General features: G+C 50.3%; 1 protein-coding gene across 1 annotated transcript in view; it reads right to left on the bottom strand.

Annotated features, from left to right (window-relative positions):
- Spire2 (spire type actin nucleation factor 2) overlaps positions 1–21,845 on the bottom strand; it is a 38,890-nt gene extending 17,045 nt beyond the window's left edge. The window contains exons 1-2 of the mRNA XM_021220449.1: positions 21,538–21,845; positions 8,346–8,389 (exon numbers count right to left, since the gene is read on the bottom strand). Coding sequence (XP_021076108.1) covers positions 8,346–8,389; positions 21,538–21,793 — 300 coding nt within the window. The 5' untranslated portion in view covers positions 21,794–21,845. The remainder of the gene's footprint in view (positions 1–8,345; positions 8,390–21,537) is intronic.

The raw sequence follows: 21,845 nt of genomic DNA, 5'->3' as shown, positions 1-21,845 counted from the left end.
GGAGGTCACACACTCCGAACCTACGCTGGGGGGGGGGGGTTGTGATCCGAGTCAGGACTTAAAATAAAAAGACCCTTTGCAATTCTTGAGCTCTTCTGGGTTTCCCTCAGAATCGGGGCATCACACTAGTCATGTGTTCTTCCTAGCAAAGACAAGGTGGCATGTGCCCACAGTGGGGCACCATAACACATAATCAGACAACACACACGCACCGTAGATCAGATGAAAAGCCTTTACAGGCTGTGGTCGCATTAGCTTGACTCTAAGCAGAGCTCATTCGCTTCAACAGAAAGGTTAGCAGCTCCCTGAGCCGGGCACAGTTGGGATGGGAAGGCTCGTGATGCCTTTATGTCAAAGGAAAGGGCTCGTCTTGGCTCTGGGGCTGACTGCATTGTACATATGCCCCCCCCAAAAAAATATAATTAGGAAAGAAGTATCCAGATAAGCACTGGTGTCTCATGTCCTGTAACAGTGTGGCATAAATCAAAGGCCAGCGGACCCCCGCCGCTGCTGTGAGACCTAATGCAGTTTGGGGGGCTCGTGTCCTGTAACAGTGTGGCATAAATCAAAGGCCAGCGGACCCCCGCCGCTGCTGTGAGGCCTAAAGTAGTTTGGGGGCTGGGTTGTTTTCTTTTTTTTTTTCCCGAAGTGCTGGGTATCGAACCCAGGCCTTCACACATGATGTGAGAGTGCTCTACCACTACAGCACACCCAGCCCCTGCGCTGAATTCTTAGACGGCCCCCAGAGGCCTGTGTGTTAAAGCTTCCGCCCTCTGCTTGCTTCCATGGGGAGTTGCTGAAACTTCTAAGAGGTGGGCAAGCTGGGCATGGCTATCCACCCCTTCAATCCCAGCATCTGGGAGGCAGAGTCAGGCAGACCTCTGCGTGTTCTAGGCTACCCTGGGCTACATAGGGAGACCCTGTCAAAAATAAAGAGACGGGGTTGAGTTGGGGGGGGCAGTCTTTCCTCTCACTGAAGGCACAGCCCGGGAGGAGCTGCTGGAAGCTGGCCTCCGACTTTTGTTCTTTTCATACCCAGCTAAGAGATAAGCAGCCTTCTTCGCCTCGAAATGCTGCCACGGTGTCTTACATCATCACAGGCCCAGAGGAGTAGACCTACGCGGCCATGGACTAAACCTTCTGAAACCGGGAGCTGAGATAAATTTTTCCTTGCTTTGTGGAGGCTTGAACCACAGCTGTGTGGAATGCTGAGCAAGTTTTCTACCACTGAGCTGCACTGCCAGCCAAACTTTCCCTTTTCTGATTATCTGAGGAGTCTGTTACAATAACGGCCGGCCTTCGTCACTGTGAAAATAGTTCAACATTTGTACTCACAAAGAAATATCGCCACGCTGGGTGTAATGGGTCACACCTTTAATGCTAGCACTCAGGAGGCAGAGGAGCTCTGTAAGCTCGAGGCTAGCCCAACTTTCAGACCAGTCAGGGCTATTTTTAGATCCTGCCCCCAAAAGAAAAATATTATACTTCCTTTACGTTTGTTATTTATTTGGTTTTTTTTTTTTTGGTTTTCGAGACAGGGTTTCTCTGTGTAGCCCTGGCTGTCCCGGAACTCACTCTGTAGACCAGGCTGGCCTCAAACTCAGAAATCCACCTTCCTCTGCCTCCCTGAGTGTTGGGATTAAAGGCGTGTGCTGCCACACCCGGCTTACTTGGTTTTTGAATACAGAGTCTCTCTCTACCTAGTTCTGGCTGTCCTAGAACTCACTATGCAGACCAAGCTAGCCTCGAACTCACAGAGATCCACCGCCTCTACCTCTGCCACCACACCTGACTACACTTTTTTAATGTATATGAGTGTTCTGTCCACATGTATGTATGTGCACCATGTATGTGTCTAATGCCCTCTGTAGTAAAGAGGGGGTTACAGACAGCTGTGAGTTGCCGTGTATGTGCTAGGAATTGAACCCAGGTCCTCTGAGGAAAAAACAAAACAAGTTTTCTTAAGCACTGAGCTAAGTCTCTAGCACTATTTTTCTTCTCTTCCTTTCTTTTGGTTTTTTTAATTAATTAACTAATTTATTTTGTTTTTATGTGTATTGATTGGTGTATTGCCTGTATGTATCTCTATGCACCACATGCAGCACACAGTAGCCTCAGGGGCCGGAAGAGGCTGTGGGATCCCTGAGAACTGGGGTTACAGATTGCTTGTGAGCGGCCATGTGGGTACTGAGAACTGAACCAAGACTCTCTGGAAGATCAGCTGGTGCTGTTAGCTGAGAAGCTGTCCCTCCCGGCCCTCTCTTTATTTTTGTCTGTCTGTTTTTTTGAGGTTGTACCTCATGCAGCTTAGCATAGCCTAGTATTCCTGATTCTCCAGTGCTGGGGTCCCAGGCCTGCGCCTTTGAGATAGGGTATCTATGTAGCTCTGGGTGGCCTCAAACTCATGACCCTTCTGAGTGCTAAGACTGCAGCTGTGCACCACCATTCACACCCAGCTGTGCTCCACACCACACCCAGCCGTGCTCCACACTACACCCAGCAGTGCTCCACCATCCACACCCAGCTGTGCTCCACACCACACCGAGTCGTGCTCCACCATCCACACCCAGCCGTGCTCCACCATCCACACCCAGCTGTGCTCCACACCACACCCAGCCGTGCTCCACCATCCACACCCAGCCTCACATCTTTTTTACAGGAACATAACTTTTCTGGGAATATACATTCGCCTGACCAAAGTGGAAAGAAAACAGCCACACTGAGGGCACGTGACAGAGCGAGAAGATGCGGAAGGCACAGGGTCAGGACCTGGGGACTGGTGGAACTCACTGTGAGGGCCACTGGTGCTTCAGTTGACTGCATTCCTGAAATTCTCCATAATACTTATTTCAAGACAAAGTATTGCTATGTAGCCCTGGATAGCCCCAAAGTTCTAAGCCTCGTGTCTTAGATTCCCAAGAGACTCTAAGCATGAGCCTCTGTGCCTTATAATGTCTTTTTTAAACTTTCTTTCATTTTATTTCTAATTTTATTTGTAATGTATGTAGGTGTGTTGGGTGCCTGTCAGTCTGTGCACCACATGCATGCAGTGTCTGTGGAGGCCAGGATAGCATGCCAGGTCCCCCGAGGCTGGAGTTACAGACACCGTGAGCCGCCGTGTCTGTGCTGGGAATCAGACCCAGACCCTCTGGAAGAGCAGCCAGTACTCTTAACCGCTGAGCCATCTCTCCAGCCCCAGTAACTCTTCTTTTAAAGCACATTAGACATCCTTGAGGTTTTTCTGTAGCGTCCTCTTACCTCAGCATTTCTGTTTCACTTGGCAAGGAGCCCTCAGAGCTACCTTCAGAGCTGCTGTCAATGACCTGGGGACAGCGGCTGGGGGGTACACTGGAGGACATTGTTTCGTGTTTGCTCGCCATAGGCTGGCTGTGCCTCGACTCTCCGCGGCCATGTGACTATCCCCTCCACCAGTTAGGTTTAATCAGACACGGGAACGCTGCAATGGGCACATCTGAACACGTAGGTGGGCTAACAGTTCCCCAATCTGCCTAACACTGGCTTCCATGGATTTGGCTGAGGTGGCCGAGACTTGTGATCCCAGCCTGTGAGGGGCTGAGGCAAAAAAAAAAAAAAAAAAAAAAAAATCTGACCTTGAGACCAGTCTGGGCTACAGAATGAAAACCTGGTTTAAAACAAATCAATATAACTATAAGGTTTGCAGGCCGAAGTTAATGACACAGTTTGATAACCCCAGGTACTCAGGGGCAAAGGCAGGAAGATTACAAGTTCAAGGCCTTCCTGGACTACGCTGCAAGTCTGAGGCCAGCCTAGGCAATTGAGTGAAATCCCATCTCAAAATAGAAAGATAAACTGAGGCTGGAGATGCTGCCGAGCACACGCGGGACCTGAGGATCGGTTTCCAGTACTGCTGAATGAACAGTTTTCATGTTTTCCTCCTCTGAACAGACTGTCTGGAGCTGGAGAGATGGTTCGGTGGCTACGAGCACTAGGTGCTCTTACGGAGGACCTGGGTTCGGTTTCCAGTACCTGCACGGTGACTCACGAATGTCCACGACTCCAGTTCCAAAGGACCCAACACCCTCTTCTAACCTCCTCGGGCACCAGGTATGCACAAAGTACAGCAACATACATGCAACATACATGCAAGCAAGATAGATGGATGGAGATAGATAGATAGATAGATAGATATCGATAGATAGATAGACATAAAAAAGCACTTGTATACACAAAATAAATATTTATTAAGAAAGAAAAGACTATCAAAGGCACACACAAGTAACAGGCCTATGCTGGGCCTGTATAAAACTCTTACTTAACCTCACGACAATGCCCTGACGCAACCTCCCATCTCACACACAGAAGGACAGAGGTGTGGAGAGCTCAGGCCACTTCATCCCAGCTAGAAGCTGGACAGGCGAGACCTGGGAGTTGGATCTGTCTGTGCTCTACTCTACATTCTCTTCATGCATCAGTGGTCTCTCCACTCATGTCTGGCTAGCCCGGTATCCCAGGAAACCTGAGCCCAAGGCAGGCAGACCAATAACAGGTCAAAGCCGGGGTTGGGCAAGAGATAAGGTCTCTGGGTCCTACAGGGCCATCTCAGAAGACACTGGAGCCTAAGGTTCCAAGAGGACTGGTGGAAAGGGTAACGCCATGGTAGGGCAAAGCCTTGGCCCACCCCTGGGCTGCTTCTACTCTACTTTTCTCTACTTTAAGCAGGTTAGAGTCATAGACTGGCTCCAGGGCACACCCGTGAATGCAGAGTGAGCGGGCGTGGTGCTATCTCCTAGTGGCTGGTCACACCCGACAGGTGGAGGACAGCAGGACTTTAGCCAGTGGCCAGGGTAGAGCGCTCTGAGAAACTGGAGACTCTAGGGACCATCTCAGGACAGCTCTTGGGTACGACCATGGAAGGGGAGGGGCTAGCAAGGTAAGGGGACAGAAACATGGAGAGCTCACACAGTAGATTCATCGGTTGTGGAGGTAGATGCCAGGTAGGAGTGAGATGCCACACGATCTCTGTGTGCTTCGGGGCTTGGTGATGCTCAGCTGTGTGGCACTGGCAGGGGCTCCCCGTGACTGAGAAGCAAGCCGGAAGCACCCCCCCCATCCCAATGCACACGGCAGAGAAGTGACCCAGTCTCCCCACGCCACTAGCAGCAAGCCAGGAGAAGGGTTAAGTCCAGCCAAGCCTCTTATCTGATGGCTGTTTTGGTAAAAGCAAGCTTTTCTGTGTCCCAACTCACTGGAAACTTTCTCTGGAACCCAGAGAATGCTTTCCATTAGCAAAGCTGGGCAGCCGGCCAGTTTCGGGACCTCCGACCCTACAAGTTCAAGCATGGCCATCAGCCTGGAATCTGACAGCAATTAGAGGGGCCGCCCAGGCAGTTCCTGCAACCAGAGAAGCCAGAATGAAGCTTAACTCTTGAGTGACTCCTCACCGTATATCCTGGGGACGGAGCGTTCAGGTCTACATGTGGGCCCCTGAGAACAGTCCATCTAGGACCCCCTCATTCAAAGCTCTTCACCACAGTGTTACATGTGTTACGGTAGGCGTCCCCTAAGTGGGTGGCAGCAGCTGCACCTGTGTGAGCCCTGGATACCAAGGGTCAGCTGACGTCCCAGGCCAGCAGACCCGGACTCAAGGAAATAAACTATCCAAGATTTGATACGGCAGTGAGCACAGTTAACCAACGGCCACGCAGCAATACAGATGTCTTAGAAGCTCAGCTGTTCACCTCCCAGTTTCCAGCTAACCCATATATCAAAGTGCCATTTTCACATAGGTCACAGCGATGCTCCGCAGTGAGCTTAGGTGTGACATTCCAAGGCCCCGGGGTATCTTTCCACTGGCATTAAGAACTATGTGTGATGGTAAGGTGTAGTGCCAGTCCGGTATATTGGCCCATGCCTTTAATCCTAGCCCTTGCAGGTGGGGCTCTGTGAGTCCGTGGCCAAGTTGGTCTGCATAGTGAGTTCCAGGCCAACCAGGGCTAGATAGACCCTGCCTCAAAAAAAAAAAAATAGACAAATTAATTAAATGTAAGGAAGTATAATATTTTTCTTCTTGAGGAAAGGTTTAGGTTAGGGAAGAAGAGGAGGAAGAGGAAGAGGAGGAAGAGGAGGAGGAGGAGGAGGAGGAGGACGGGGAGGAGGAGACATATAGATTCTGAACTGGCTTTGTTGCTATCTTATGTGACACATGGAATCCTCTTGACCAATGCTCACCTCACCCTTAGAATCCTATCACACTAAATACATAGAGGCAAAGGTTTCTTCCCTCCCTCCCTCCCTCCCTCCTTCCCTCCCTCCCTCCCTCCCTTCCTCCCTCTCTCCTTCCCTCCCTTCACATCTCTTCCTTATTTTCTCCCAAGGTTTCAGTCTCCCAAGAAGCTGGAGTTTCCAGTCTTTACCCCTGCACACAGCCTTATAAATTATTCTATTAAAATTATACTTTGAAAGGCCACATTTCAAAGGAAGAAAACATCAGAGCAGGCCATTGTCCTGGAACCCCGCTTTCTAGCTCTGCCGCGCACATGCTGCTCTTTTCTGGTCCCCAAAGGTCCCTTGTCATCCTAGGACATAAGTGGTTTTGACTCTCGATTACCTTTTGAGAAACCAGTAGAAGAAACAGATAGACTATCACAGCAGATAAATATCACAACTCATTGAAAAAAAAACAAAATGAAACAAAGCAAAAAGGCAGTGGAAAGCGGAGAGGAGTGATGCACGCTTTGGGAAACTGAGGCAGGAGCACAGGGGCTTCAAAGCCTCACTGGCCACAGCTACGTGGTAAGTTGAAGCCAGTGCGGGTTACACAAAACCATATAAAACAACAGCAAAAATAACCATCAGGGGCTGGAGAGATGGCTCAGTGGTTAAGAGCACTGACTGCTCTTCCAGAGGTCCTGAGTTCAATTCCCAGCAATCACATGGTGGCTCACAACCATCTGTAATGGGATCTGATGCCCTCTTCTGGTGTGTCTGAAGAGATCAATGGTGTACTCAGATACATAAAATAAGTAAATAAATCTTAAAAATAAATAAAATAAACATCAGACACAGACCACTACCTCAAGACAACGGATGGGAATGCAAGGTATGGCCATTGGCTGGTTTCCGTTTGTCCTGAACTCCATACAGAGAAGCCTGCCTGCAGACCACATTGTTTTCCAGCAGCCCAGAAGCATGCTCAGCAGTACAGATCCCTTACAGATCCCTTACAGATCCCTTACAGACCCCTTACAGATCCCTTACAGATCCCTTACAGACCCCTTACAGATCCCTTACAGATCCCTTACAGATCCCTTACAGATCCCACTTCCAAACAGAGGCGAGGAGGCAGCATGTAGGGTTCTGAGCACAGGAGGCTCCTCACCAGGCCTGTCTCCTGTGAATGGATTGTTTACCAACCTCCCAGATAAGACCTTCATCTGTTTTCCTGTGTCTTGCCTCACCTAAAGGACACTGTGACTCTGCATACTTCATAATTTATATTCTACAATACAGGCGTCTTAATTGGATTTCTATCGTTGTGATAAAGCACTATGGCTAAAGCAGCTGAAGACAAGATTTATTTCAGCTTACAACTCTGAGGCTGTAACTCTCACCACTGATGGAAGGAACTCAAGGCAGGAACCCAGAAGCAGGAACTGAAGCAGAGCCCACGGAGGAGCGCTGCTTACTGGCAGACCTGATCCTCATGGCTTGCTCAGCCTGCCTTCTTACACCATTGAGGACCACTACCAAGGGGTAGCACTGCCCAAAATGGCACCAATCAGGAACCAAGAAAATGCTCCACAAGCTTGCCTATAGGCCAATCTTATTTTTACTTATTAGGTGTATAGTGTTCTGTCTGCACTTTTGCCTGCAGGACAGAAAGAGGGCACCAGATCCCATTACAGATGATCGTGAGCCACCACATGGTTGCTGGAAATTGAACTCAGGACCTCTGCAAGAACAACAGTCAGTGCTCTTAACCTCTGAGCCATCTCTCTAGCCAACCTTATAGAGGCATTCTTTCTCTCTCTCTCTCTCTCTCTCTCTCTCTCTCTCTCTCTCTCTCTCTCTCTCTTTTTTTTTTTTTTTTTTGGTTTTTCGAGACAGGGTTTCCCTGTATAGCCCTGGTTGTCCTGGAACTCACTTTGTAGACCAGGCTGGCCTCGAACTCAGAAATCCACCTGCCTCTGCCTCCCAAGTGCTGGGATTAAAGGCGTGCGCCACCACGCCCGGCTAGAGGCATTTTCTCAATTGAGGTTCCATCTCCTCAGATGACTATTGCTTGTGTCAAGCTGACAAAAACTATCCCGCACAACAGATCAATTTTATTACATTTCAAGTAGTTTAAAATTTCTTTTCAATACCTGGGCTTCTGAGCTGGCTGGTGGTACCACCATGGTTGTAGGCTCTGCAAGAGAAAATAGTCAAGTTTATGTTAGAAGCCCAAAGACCCCACAGACAAGGTTGCTCATCCTGTCTGTTCCATCTTCCCCAAGACGTACAGCACATCCCCAAAGGAACACCAGAAAGCGCACAATGGGCTGAGACACATGGCACCTTGAACAGAAACCCCGAGGCCTAGCCTAAGCCAGTGTGGGCAGGGTTCAGGCTACAGAGCATCTATAAGGAGGACCCTCGTAGGCAGCCTTCCACCCCATGGTCCATAGCAACAGCTCAGAGGAGAACGTCAGGAATGGAGAGTCAGCTGGGCTGTGTGGGAGTACATCCGAAGAGGGGGACTGCTTAATTGTCACTGCAGGGAAGACCAATAATCTGAGATGGGCTCCTTAGAACTGAGGTCCTGTGAGCCAGGACACACAGGAAGATAAGAAACCCTGGGTGGGCCAGTGGGTAAACAAATCCACCTCTCATGGTGAACTCAAGGGTTGGGGTTTTCCCAATGGCACCTCTCAGAGGAGCAGTCCCCGGGTTGGAGGGCAGATGGGAAGCTGGACTCTGCATTTTATTTACTAAACACGTCAGCGTGGATGCCAAGAAGTGAGTCAGCACGTTCAAGGGCTTACTCACTGGCTCAGCCCCAGCCTAGGACGTGGGTAGCTTCCGCACCCATTTCACAGATGAGGAGCTGAAGGCAGCAGGTGACTCTCAGGCATCACAGCTAGCAGGTAAAGGTGGCTCAAGGAGGCAGCCAGAGACCTTAGAAGGTGGCCACCAGCAACCCCTCAACTACCCCACTTCCAACCCTCCCCGTTTCCCCAGGCGCCCTTTAATGTCCTATAAAGGTAGAGCCATGTAAGGACGCGAACCACAGCCTCCCTAAGTTCTAGAATGAAGCAAGACATAAAAACCAGCAAACCGTGAAACCGCCTGCTGAGTAAACCACACATATGTTCAAACTGCATCATGAACCAGGAAGATTGCCAAAGATAGAGACTGTGAGCCCCATTAAAATAATGGGAAACAATCCATCCCCCGAATCAGTGAGGCAAGAGAGAGAGGGAGACAAGAGAGAGAGAGAGAGAGAGAGAGAGAGAGAGAGAGAGAGAGACGAGAGAGCATGCCGTCGGAGGTCTGCCATCCCAGGGACTGTCCCCGCACACATCGGATGCTTAACAAAACTTTGTAGCTGAGACTGGACTCGGATGCTGGAAAGATGAAAGAAAACTGAGCAAGAATAAGGGTGCTTCCTGGAAAAGATCACTCTCTGAGTCACACTGGGGGCCAGGAGGGTGGGGCAGGCTGGTGGACGTGAGCTGGTTCTGAGTCCTAATCTTCAGCCCAGAGCAGCTTTCTGGCTGGAATTTTTATTTTTATTTTTCTAAAGATTTACTTATTTATTTATTTAATGTATATGAATATACTGTAGCTGTACAGATGGTTGTGAGCCTTCATGTGGTTGTTGGGAATTGAAATTAGGACCTCTGCTCTCCTTGGTCGGCCCTACTCACTCCGGCCCAAAGATTTATTTATTATTATAAATACGTACACTGTAGCTGTCTTCAGATGCCCCAGAAGAGGGCATCAGATCCCATTACAGATGGTTGTGAGCCACCATGTGGTTGCTGGGAATTGAACTCAGGACCTTTGGGAGAGCAGTGCTCTTAACTGCTGAGCCATCTTGTCAGCCCCCATGGGATTTTTAAAAAGACAATGTTTCACGTAGTCCAGGCTGGCCTTGAAACTCAGCACATAGCTGAGGAGAAACTTGAACTTCTGACCCTCTTGCTTCCACCTCTTGAGTACTGGGATCAGAGGCTTGTGCAAACGCATCCAGCATATGCGGTGTAGACTAAGCCCAGCAGCGCCTCCTATGTGGTGTGTAAATACTCTACTGAGTGAGCAGCTGTCCTAGCCTGTGAGTAGAATGTTTTTAATGTGCTAATAGTTGTCTCTGTTAGGGTTTCTAATCCTACAACAAAACACCACGGTCAAAAGACAAGTTGGTGAGAAAAGGAGTCAGCTTACACTTCCACACTGCTCTTCATCAGCAAAGGAAGTCAGGACTGGAACTCACACAGGGCAGGAACCTGGAGGCAGGAGCTGATGCAGAGGCCATGGAGGGATGCTGCTTACTGGCTTGCTCAGCCTGATTTCATATAGAACCCAGAACCACCAGCCCAGGGACAGCACCACCCACCATGGATGGGCCCTCCCTGCTGGATCACTAATTGAGAAAATGCCTTACAGCTGGATCTCATGGAGGCCTTTCCTCAGCTAAGACTCCTTCCTCTCTGATGACTCTAGCTTGTGTCAAGTTGACACGCAAAGCCAGCCAGTACAATAGTCACTATGATAACAAAAGATGGCCCAAAATTGTTTATGGATTTAATTATGCTTCCAGTTGCAGATTTTGGGGAGTTTGGCTATTGCTGTTTTGAGACAGAACATTACTGTCTAGCTCCAAGTCATGACAATCCTCCTGCCTTGGCTTCTTGAGCATTGGGATCACAGAGATAATCACTAGTGGGGGGGGGGGGGAGGTCTTGGGTTTTAATGAGCAAGCTACGGCCTTGTGAGCTCCTGAGATGACAGTGACCACACAGCCAGGCCCAGAGATAATGCAAAACGACCAAATGTTAGTGATGTCCTCAGCCCTGTGCTGAGGACTGAGACTCTAAGTGTGCTGTCACACCCCACCGCCAAGATATCTTCTCTACACACGAGGAAACTGGAGCTCGGGCAGACTGAGAAATTTACTTGAAAACACAAGGATGATAGATAATGGAGCTGGGCCAACGAGTTCCTGTTAGGTCTGAAATGCTAGGTCAGGATGGGAGTCGGAAACAGGACACTTGGTTTCTGTCAGCATTGTTTCTGTTATGGACGGACGCAGCTTGGTGCTAATTTACCCACAAGCAGGGTACCCTTGCCCTGAGCATAGATGGCCACTCCAGATTCCTTAGTTAAATAGCTGATGAGGAATCCAGGGGCTAGGGAGTAAGAGGGAAGGCTTCATCTGGAGGACTGCCTAGCCCCTCCTCCAGCAGAAGGTGCCTCGGCCACCAGTGGTGGTGGGCGGAGCTGCCTCCTCAAGTCAGGTTCTGTCCAGTTCACAGTCAAGGTCACGGGCAAGCGGATGAAATCACTTCATCATCTAGGGAACAGAAATGGCACTTTCCTGCCTAACTCATGGTATCACCTCAAGGAAGAAGTGAGCTAACAGATGCAGAGACGCTTCCTAGGGTGCGATACCGGATGGATACGCAGTGCGCAGTGCCCGGCCGTGCAGTGGCACATGCAGTGATAGGAGCTCCTGACTCTAGCTCCTTCTTGGGGTTTGGGTCAGGGTCAGGGTTAACTACCCTCTCTATATGATACAACCCAACCTCACCCCTGACTCTGCTAAAGGGGACTTTATACGTCTTAGGGAGGCTACGCATCCCCTGCCCCATGCCTGGGCTCCTGGGAGTATTTCGACAGTGAAGGAAGGCTGGAAGAAGCAGGGCCTTTTTAAGATCAAAAGACTTCCTGTCTTGCATCTCAGGCACAGGGCAATGAAGATGTGGCGTACGCAGTCCCTGGCGGACAAGGGAACTGACCACAGCCCTCGGAAGGCGGCCTGCCAAGTCTCTCAAAGGTAGAGACCCTCTCACCTTCTCACACAGCGGGTGGGCTGTCAGAAGGTTACACCCCTGCATCACGACACCTACAAGATCACTCAGTGGTACATCTATCTGCCACCAAAAGTCTTCAGTGTCCTCTAAAGACAGACACACAGGGCACCCAGGACATTAGGTATCACTAAAAAGAGCAAGATGGCCAGGTAAGGCGCCGGATTAAGGAATTTACTTGGTGGTGCACGGCCTCAATCCCGGCACTCGGGCGGCAGAGATGAGTCTTAGAGTCTGAGGCCAGCCTAGTCTACAGGGCAAATTCCAGGCCTCCTTCAAGGTCTTCCCTTAAGCTTTCTGAATTTGGGCACTGGCTGCTCTTATAGATGACCGACATCCCCACACTCACAGCACAGCCCCATAGCACGGTGTAACGGTTTCCAGTTCCAGAGGATATCCACTCTCTCTTCTAGCTTCCATGGGCATCCGACATGAACACGGTACACATACATACATTCAGGGGAAATTCTCATACATATGAAATAAAATTTAAGAAGAAGCTGTCTGAATTTTAAAATACATGGATTTGCTAAACCCAAGAAATAAATTTGGGGCCGGACATTGTGGCGGACGGCTTTAATCCCAGCACTCGGGAGGCAGAGGCAGGTGGATTTCTGAGTTTGAGGCCAGCCTGGTCTACAGAGTGAGTTCCAGGTCAACCAGGGCTACACAGAGAAATCCTGTCTCAAAAAATTTTTTTAAAAAGGAATAAATCTTGGAAAGAGAAAATATAGCACCGACATTTCTCCTAGGTCTGGATACAGCCTCCAGTGGAGAGACTGGCGTCAAAGGTCATGTGACTGAGCAGTTCCAGTTTCCTCTCACACAAGTGGTATCACTTACCACAGAGGGCTTGTCCGGATTGGGTGGAAACACGCCCAGTGACTGGCACGTGGTAAGCAAGCCACACTTACAGGTGGGTGGCTTCCGCTGTCAAGAAATGAACTATAAAACTGAGTTGTGACCCGGGTCAAGCATCAGCCTTGGAAACTGGAGAAAGCAGAGAGCGAGAACCACCCACAGGAAGGCACACAGTCAGAGTCCCGTGTTTGTTTAACAAACAGAATTCTGTGGGGCAAAGGGATGGATACAGGTGTGGCCATCCTGCTCTTCCACAGCTGGGCGTGGCTGATCCTGGCCTGAGTGAGATCCGCAGGCTTCTCTAAGCACTCACCCACATGCTCCATGCCCACACACCACTCCCAGGATGTGCCTTGCTACAGCGGGAACCCCATCCACCGGTGGCAGATCTGGAGGTGAGCCACGTCAGCAGTGCACAGGGTCGAAGCCTGCCTTGCATCCCAAACCTTGAGCATTCATGATTCTTTAACAATGGGAAAATCTTGGGGGCTGGAGTCCGGGAGGATAAATTAACAGCCAAAACCAAACAATGGGCAGGCCTGGCTTCTGTGTTCCTGAACACCTCCATATCCAACCTCTGATAGCACATCTGACATCACCAAGGCCCCACCACTGGTCCCAGCCAGAACTCAGTGCAGGAAGTTGGCAGAATTAGAAAGGTGGCTCAGCCAGGAAAGACGCTTGAAGACCCGAGGAGTTCCATTCCCAAAATCGCAGGAGAAGGGAAGATCTGGAAGTTATCCACATGTGTCATGGCACGCGTATGCCCGTAGTCACAGACATCTCTCTCTCTCTCTCTCTCTCTCTCTCTCTCTCTCTCTCTNCTCTCTCTCTCTCTCTCTCTCTCTCTCTCTCTCTCTCTCTCTCTCACACACACACACACACACACACACACACACAGAGTGTGAGTAATAAATGTTAAAGAAAATAAACTGGGTGAAAATAGGTTAGAAAGACGCTATTCTTTGGGGTGGGGCATTGATGAGATGGCTCAGTGGGTGAGGGTACGCTCCACCAAGCTGAACAACCTGAGCTCAAGCCCTATTGTGGTAGGAAAGAACTGGTTCCTGCAAGTTGTCCTGTGATCTCCATGTGTGCCATGGGGTCTGCACTCACTCACGCGTGATTTAATAATTTTTTTGTTTGTTTGTTTGTTTGTTTTCTTCGAGACAGGGTTTCTCTGTGTAGCCCTGGCTGTCCTGGAACTCACTCTGTAGACCAGGCTGGCCTCGAAATCAGAAATCCGCCTGCCTCTGCCTCCCAAGTGCTGAGATTATAATTTTTTCTTTTTAAGGATTTATTTACTTTATAAGTGTGAGTACACTGTAGTCTTCATGTGGTTGTTGGGAATTGAATTTTCTTAGGAACCCCTGCTCACTCTAGTCAATCCCGCTTGCTCAGACCCAAAGATTTACTTATTATTATAAGTACACAGTAGCTGTCTTCATATGCACCAGAAGAGGGCGTCAGGTCTCATTACAGGTGTTTGTGAGCCACCATGTGGTTACTGGGATTTGAACTCAGGACTTTTGGAAGAGCAGTCAGTGCTCTTACTGGCTGAGCCATCTTATTTTATGTATGTGAGTGCCTTGCCTGCAGGTATGTAAGCTCACCACATGCATGCAGTGCCCACAGAGGCCAGAAGAGGGCATCCGATCCTTTGGCTCTGGTTATAGTGGTACGCTGCTTTGTGGTGCTGGGAACCAAACTCTAGTCCTCTGCAAGAGCAGCGAGTTCTCTCAGCCCGGGAACTTTCTCTCCAGCCTCAAACTTTTCTTTTCTTTTCTTTATTTTTCTTTCTACTTAAACTTCCGTGCTCAGGTTCGGGTCACTTATCATTCCAACCTTCTTTTGGGGAGAGAGGAGGTGTTGGAGACAGGGTTTCACTATGCAGCTCTGCTGTCCTGGAACTCACTCTGTAGACCAGGCTGGCCTCAAACTCAGAGATCCACCTGCCTCTGCCTCCTGAGTTCCAGGATTAAGGGTGTGCACCACCACCCCCTCAGCAATGGAGGAATTTCTCAATCGAGCTTTCTCCTTCTGAGATGATGTTAGCTTGTACCAAGTTGAGGTATGTCAAGCTGACATAAAACTAGTCAACACAGTGTGGTAGGCATCCAGGGCCTGGTATAATGTGCCCACCAGTGACCAACAAGAAATCAGTGGATAAACCCACCATTTGGAACCAAGTTCTGGGCTATGAGGAGGCAAACAGCTCTGGAAACTTGGCCAACGCAGTAAAACCTCTGCAGCTCCGCAGCAGAAGCGTCGGCACAGAGCCGAGAGGTGAATACACACGTGACATTCATTTGGTTCATTACCTGTGGCTTTAAATTCATTTCCTGCTTCCTGTTTTGTTTTGTTGAGACAAGATCTGATGTAGCTCAGGCTGACCTTGAACTCACGGTGTAGCTGAAAAGAACCCTGAACTCCTGGTCTTCCTGCCTCTACCCCCTAAGAACATGCCCTCACGCCCAGCTGCATGCAATTTTATTATTGTTGTTGTTGTTGTTGTTGAAAGAAATATCTAGGGCCTGGTTACAGTTCGGTGGTAGCATGCTTACACAGCATACACAAGGCCTTGGATTCTATCCCAAGCTTGCATGTGGGCTCCAAGCAAATGCTAAATTCTAGCAAATAACAGCCATGCAGAAGTACACATCGGGGGCTGGGGGGCTGGGGGGCTGGGGGTGGGGGAGTGTCAACAATTTCCTTGAAATGCATTAAAAATAAAACAGAGAATGAGAGATCTTGATGGGAATACTCTATGTTCATGTATGACAACATCACAAGGAGGGGCTGGAGAGATGGCTCAGCAGTTAAGAGCACTGACTGCTCTTCCAGAGGACCAGGGTTCAACTCCCAGCAACCACACGGAGGCTTACAACTTATGACTGTCTGTAACTCCGGGTCCAGGGGATCCGGTACCCTCACACAGGCAAGCTATATCCTGTGGATATACTGTGATATGTGGTAGATGAAATAGCCTCAAGGTAGAGATTATTCTGCATTCATGGCCTCTTAAGCTGGAAGTGGATATGCTAGTGTTGTTTTAAGCCAGCAGTTTAAGAGTGTATTTACCAAGTCATAGGAACCTCATACATTCTCTTGTAAGTTCTGCCCACCCTCTCCTCTTGCTTCCCTGGAGAAAGGACCGAAAGCCGTCTGCCCTGGAATAAAGTAGGAGTCACTGGCCTGAGGAAGCAGGGCTGAACACTTCTCCCCGGGTGCTCTGGTCCTCAGCTGCTTTGCCTAACCAGCAGGGGGGCATTTCCAGGCAGCAAGGCCATCTCTACCCCCCTCCCTCCACTTACATGTCTTACACAGAGGAACCATTTAACAGCCAGAGATGCTTAAATGGTCTATGTTCTAGGACCAGAACTCCCAGTATGAAGGGCAGAGAGGACCTTTGCTGTGCCGGCACTGTCAATACACCTGTGCTGTGCTGGACAATGAAATGATTCTCTGTGGACACCGGGGTGTGGGGCGGGGGCGGGGGCGGGTGTGTGTGACAGAAGAGTGTGGGGGGAAATCCAGGGCCTTGAGCATGGCAGAGAGCCTGGGCTGCACCCCTATTATAGACGGAACCATGCAAGTCACACAGGGACTCCACGGGCTGCCTGAGATGCCAGGCTTTATCCTTCTGGAAGCACAGTACAGAATATGGAAATAAATAGGTGGGCTAGGGACTAGCATCCTGCCTTCACGTGTCTTGAAATCTTCTGGGCAGCCAACCCTGGGCACCGGCAGTATGGCAGAGGGAAAATACACTTGAAGGATTGTCTTCCTGTAAGGCCTAATTCAGAAGTAAAACTACACATACCCAGCTCACACTCACACCCACACTGCTCAGGCATCCTGCCACAACCCCATAGCATTAAGACCCCACCCCACCCCAAAACCATTTCCCCCGTCCTGAGTCGCAGGGATAGGCCACCGGCCATCGAGAATACAGTAGAGGCACTTTGCGGAACTACATTCCTCAGGCTTCAGCCTGCATGTGTGCCAAGGGTTCATTTGCATGGACCCTGGATATTGTATCCCACACTGAATGTGGCCAAGGTACACAGGGGTGTGGCATGGACACCTGCTGCTGTGCCTCGGGCCAGGGCTCCCTTTCGGTGGCATGCTCTAAGGCCACAGACACACAAACACTCACTCTGAAGCAGGTGCCATGCCATGCCCCTCTTGTGGACTCTGGGCAGCTGCCTCTCCCCTGGGATCTTCCGTTTCTTTGTCTGCAGAGTGGGGGATCTCAACAGGATGCTCTGGGAGGAAGAGTAAGCCCAACCCTGCTGGGTCCTTGCCTCAGGAGCATCTCGGAACACACGCCCATCCAAGGTGGCCTAATGTTAGCCCGCCACGACTTAGCTGGGTGACCTTCACGGGGCACAGGATTTAAAGCTCCGGGTGCCTTGCAGTCATGAGGTGGGCAACACAGTTGTGACCAGGACCCCAGAAACAGGAGCAGGAGCCGCATGGGAAGGATCTGGCTTAACAAACAAACATGTTTCAACTACAAACAGTCTGGCACCCAGGAAACTGGGGAGGGACAAATTCCCTCCTCCTAATCAGTGTTGGGTTCCCTCATGATGATTGGGAGAGCACTGTCCTTGGACAAGGCCACATGTAACACGAGATGGCTCAGCGGTTAAGAGCACTGACTGTTCTTCCAGAGGTCCTGAGTTCAATTCCCAGCAACCACATGGTGGCTCACAACCATCTGTAATGGGATCCGATGCCCTCTTCTGCTGTGTCTGAAGACAGCTACAGTGTACTCACATACATAAAAATACATAAATCTTAAGAAGAAAAGCCAGGGAACTGGCAGCCCCTGGTCTCTGATGAAGCTCAAGGGCTCCAACTCCAGAGGTCCAGTGACATTTCTTAGTAGCCAAAGATCTACTTTATCTCAAAGAGGGGGCACTGGGCTGAGAGACAGGCAAGTGAGTACCCAAGTGAGACAGGTGGCTGTTTACACACACAGGACAGTAACAAGGAACACAACTGAGGTGGAGGGAGAGGACCCCGGAGCGCCGGCCTCCTCATGGACACACAGTGAGCACGCACGGCCTCATTCTCACCCATCCCCACCACTTCTCTGTGACGTGCAAGTGCCTAGTCTTAGCACTGTCGGGCAATAAGAGTGAAAATATAGCAGGTAGTGGTGGCGCACACCTTTAATCCCGGCACTCGGGAGGCAGAGGCAGGCGGGTCCAAGACAAGCCTGATCTATAGAGTGAGTTCCAGGACAGCCAGGGCTACACAGAGAAACCCTATCTCGAAACACCAATGTATAATACACACACACATATATATACATATATACATATACTTTAATATGTATTAAAATAAAATAAGTCACCCTTTCTGCAACATAGTTTTAGTGCCTCTACATGTTAACTTGCTCACCCTTCACACTGGAGAAGTGGCTTAGTGGTTAGAAGCATCTACTCTTCTTGCAGAAGACCTGGGTCTAACTCCTAACACCCACATCAGGTAGCTTACAATCTCCTGTAACTCTGGATCCAGGGGGCAGCCAATATCTCTGAATTCTGCAGACTCCTCTTGTGCTACGTGTACACACACACACACACACACACACACACCTAGGAGTGACTATGAAGACATCTTCTTCCAATTTAAGATTAGGAGACTGCCAGGCAAGGTAGCTCATGTCTGAAACTTCAATATTCAGGACACAAAGGAGGATCTTCATGAGTTTAAAGCCATCCTGAGCTACAATGCAAGACCAGCCTGGGCTACATGAGATGCTGTGTCAAAGAAACAAAATCAGGAGGCTCAGGGGATAAGGTACCTGCCACACAAGCATGAAGAACTGAATTTGGATCCGCAGCACCCATGTAAAGGCAGAGGTTAGCCGCAGGGTCCTATAGCCCTAGTGCTGGGGACTGAAGATAATGGTACACCAAGCAGCTGCTCGTCAAGCCAAAACGGTGAGCTTCAGGTTTAGTGAAAGACTGTCTCAAATGGAAGGTGGAGAATCAGACCAGCATGGCTCGGTGATTGAACTAAGTGTCCAACATCCCACACAGCAGATTAAGACACTCTACTGGCACCAGAAACAGCTACTTCAGGAATAAACTACACAGGGAATTCACTAGTCCCTCAAATCCAGAAAGCACTGGGCTGGCTACTTTCAGGGAGTGGCTACCTTAAAGTTTCGGTGGCTTTATGAAGCTCAGAGACTGCTCTGGTAAATACATTTTTTTTTTTTTTTCCGAGACAGGGTTTCTCTGTATAGCTCTGGCTGTCCTGGAACTCACTTGGTAGACCAGGCTGGCCTCGAACTCAGAAATCCGCCTGCCTCTGCCTCCCGAGTGCTGGGATTAAAAGCCTGCGCCACCAGGCCCGGCTACATTTTTTTTTAAAAGATTTATTTATTTATTCATTTATTATGTGTAAGTACACTGTAGCTGTCTTCAGACATACCAGAAAAGGACGTCAGATCTCATTACAGATGGTTATGAGCCACCATGGGGTTTCTGGGATTTGAATTCAGGACCTCCGGAAAAGCAGTCAGTGCTCTTAACTGCTGAGCCATCTCTCCAGTCCTGCTCGCTCCAGCTAAATACTTTTTTTTTTTTTTAATCCTTCAAGAGCCAGCAAGTTCCTGTAGTCCCAGCATCTGGGGCTTGACTTCAAGGGTTCAATATCAGCTGGAACAACATAGCAAGACCCTGTCCTAAACCAACCAAGCAACCAATCAACCAAACCCCAAAACAAGTTAAACCCTCATATGCCTTCATGGGGTATGTTTACCAACAGATGCCAAAGATAACTCTGGATAGAAAGTGGAAGTTGGTGCCTGCCACAGACAGGTTCCTCTCCCCAAAGGTCAACATAGAGTGCTTTCTCTGAACTTTGACCCAGCAGGAAGTGCTACTGGTCGAACAAAAAGGCAGTACAACTCCAGGGGGTGGAGAGCCAGGCTATGAGTGTCCCTTTTGATGTTCCGGAGAAACCCAGCAGGGAGCTCAGCTGGGTTTGTTCACAGTGCAGCCCACCACCGCGACAGTGGCAAGTAACTTACAACCCTAAGCCTCAGTCTCCTTGTCTAGAACACCACGGGCCAGACCAAGCAGGCTGCCTGCAGGCAGTCCTGTGTTGCTCTGCAGGGCTGGGAGTGAGGCCCTGGGTTATATTCTCTATGGTAAGCAACGGGGTGAGCTCAGGACTCCTGAGGCGGCCGGAGTCTCAGAAGCTTCCTGAGTATTCAGGCTGTGGGAGTTGATGGTGGTGCACCTGCCCCTTCAGGCCAGCCTTGGAAGAGGGAGCCCAGTGACCCAGCGCAGGGTTTATGCAAATCATGCCACTTTCTGAGCGCACTGGCCAAGGTTAAACCTCAGCCTACCTGGGTGTTGTGTTTATTATTTCCCTGTGCAATATACTGGGACTTTTGTGCAAAATTTAACAGCTTGGAAGTGTCTGGCAGGGGTGTGGAGGGAGGGAGGAAATGGGTACAGGCCGAGAAGCCTGGGAAAGCCGAGGTGGCGAGGTGGCGGCTCCTCTGTGCACACAATGGGCCCTCCCTGCTCTAAAGGCAGCTGTTGTCCGTGGCTTCTCTTTGGCCTTGCTTATCATTCCTAGTCCCCCGCAGATGCCTACCTGAGAGAAATTTCTGCAAGCCCACAGCTCTCGGGGTTGGAGGGAGGCCAGCCTTCACTCAGCAAACACACAGCCTGCCTTTGTGCTCCCGACCGGGTATCAACTTTTAGGGTACTATCACGGTATGCCCCATACTAGAACTACAGTTCTCCAGGGGGGAAGTGAAGGGGAACCGTCGATTGCAGCTTGAACTCAACGCTCTGAATAGACTTCAATAATCTTTTAAAAGCTCAATTGTTGGTTCTCACTGTTTAAGATTTTTTTTTTAAATCACAGATTATACACTCTTCTTACACCTACGATTAAACTCAGGAAATTAGTATTAACTCAGTACAAACCCAGAACAAGGCACACTACTCCTGCTCTCCCTACCCCTAGAAAAAGGTACACATCTCTAAGTAACGTCAAGGTCTGCAGTGTCGCCAGAGGAGAGTACCAGCTCCACGGGAACACCAAGGACTCACCCACAGGCCCTGCTAGAGCAAGGCCAGAGGACTGCGGACTCCCCCAAACCCATCTCGAAGGGAATTGGCTAAAGGAGAGGCTTGCGGAATTCAGGACTTGACCGTAAAGGATACTCCGGTTTTTAACCAAAGCCACTCTCCCCTGGGGAAAGCGTCCCTGGGCGCGAGCAGTCAACCGGCCGCTTCACATCAAGAACGATGGACTGTTGGTAGGGTTATCTCAGACTGCTCTGTGTGTGTGTGTGTGTGTGTGTGTGTGTGTGTGTGTGTGTGAGAGAGAGAGAGAGAGAGAGAGAGAGAGAGAGAGAGAGAGAGAGAGAGAGAGAAAGTGCGGTTCTCATAGGTCGAAGGTAAGACAAGGAGTCCCAGATCCAGAGGGCAGGGTGGGGCCTTCCCGGTCCCACAGAGCTCTATCTGGGCGCTGATGTGAGAAAGGTCGAGGCCCCGTCACTTGGCACTCGGGTACCCTCAGCGGCCGCCCGCTCGCCCGCCGCGCCGGCCACACCCCCACCCACTCCGGTGCGCCTTACCGGGCTCCAGCCGCGCGCCAACCGAACCGTCCCTACGCAGGAGGATGTCTGCCGTGTCCCGGATGCGCCGCACGCCGCCCGGCTCGCCCCGCAGCCCGCGGCAGCCCTGGAAGCACACCGCCCAGGCCTGCTCCTCGTTGATGGGCTGCTCGTACACCTTCAGCACTTCCTCCAGGGACAGCTCCCACGGCTCGGGCCGCGCCGCGCCCCCCGCGCGTTCGGGAGCTGCTGCGCCGCCGCCGCCCGCCCGGGCCATGGCCGCCCATCATCGCCGCCCGCGCGCGCGGCGGGTCTCCATAACAGCGGGG

Source organism: Mus pahari, chromosome 20 (genome assembly GCF_900095145.1).
Source record: "Mus pahari chromosome 20, PAHARI_EIJ_v1.1, whole genome shotgun sequence".
NCBI lineage: Eukaryota > Metazoa > Chordata > Mammalia > Rodentia > Muridae > Mus > Mus pahari.
The sequence above is the reverse complement of the archived record's forward strand: the minus strand, read 5'-3'. Positions and strand labels throughout refer to the sequence as shown.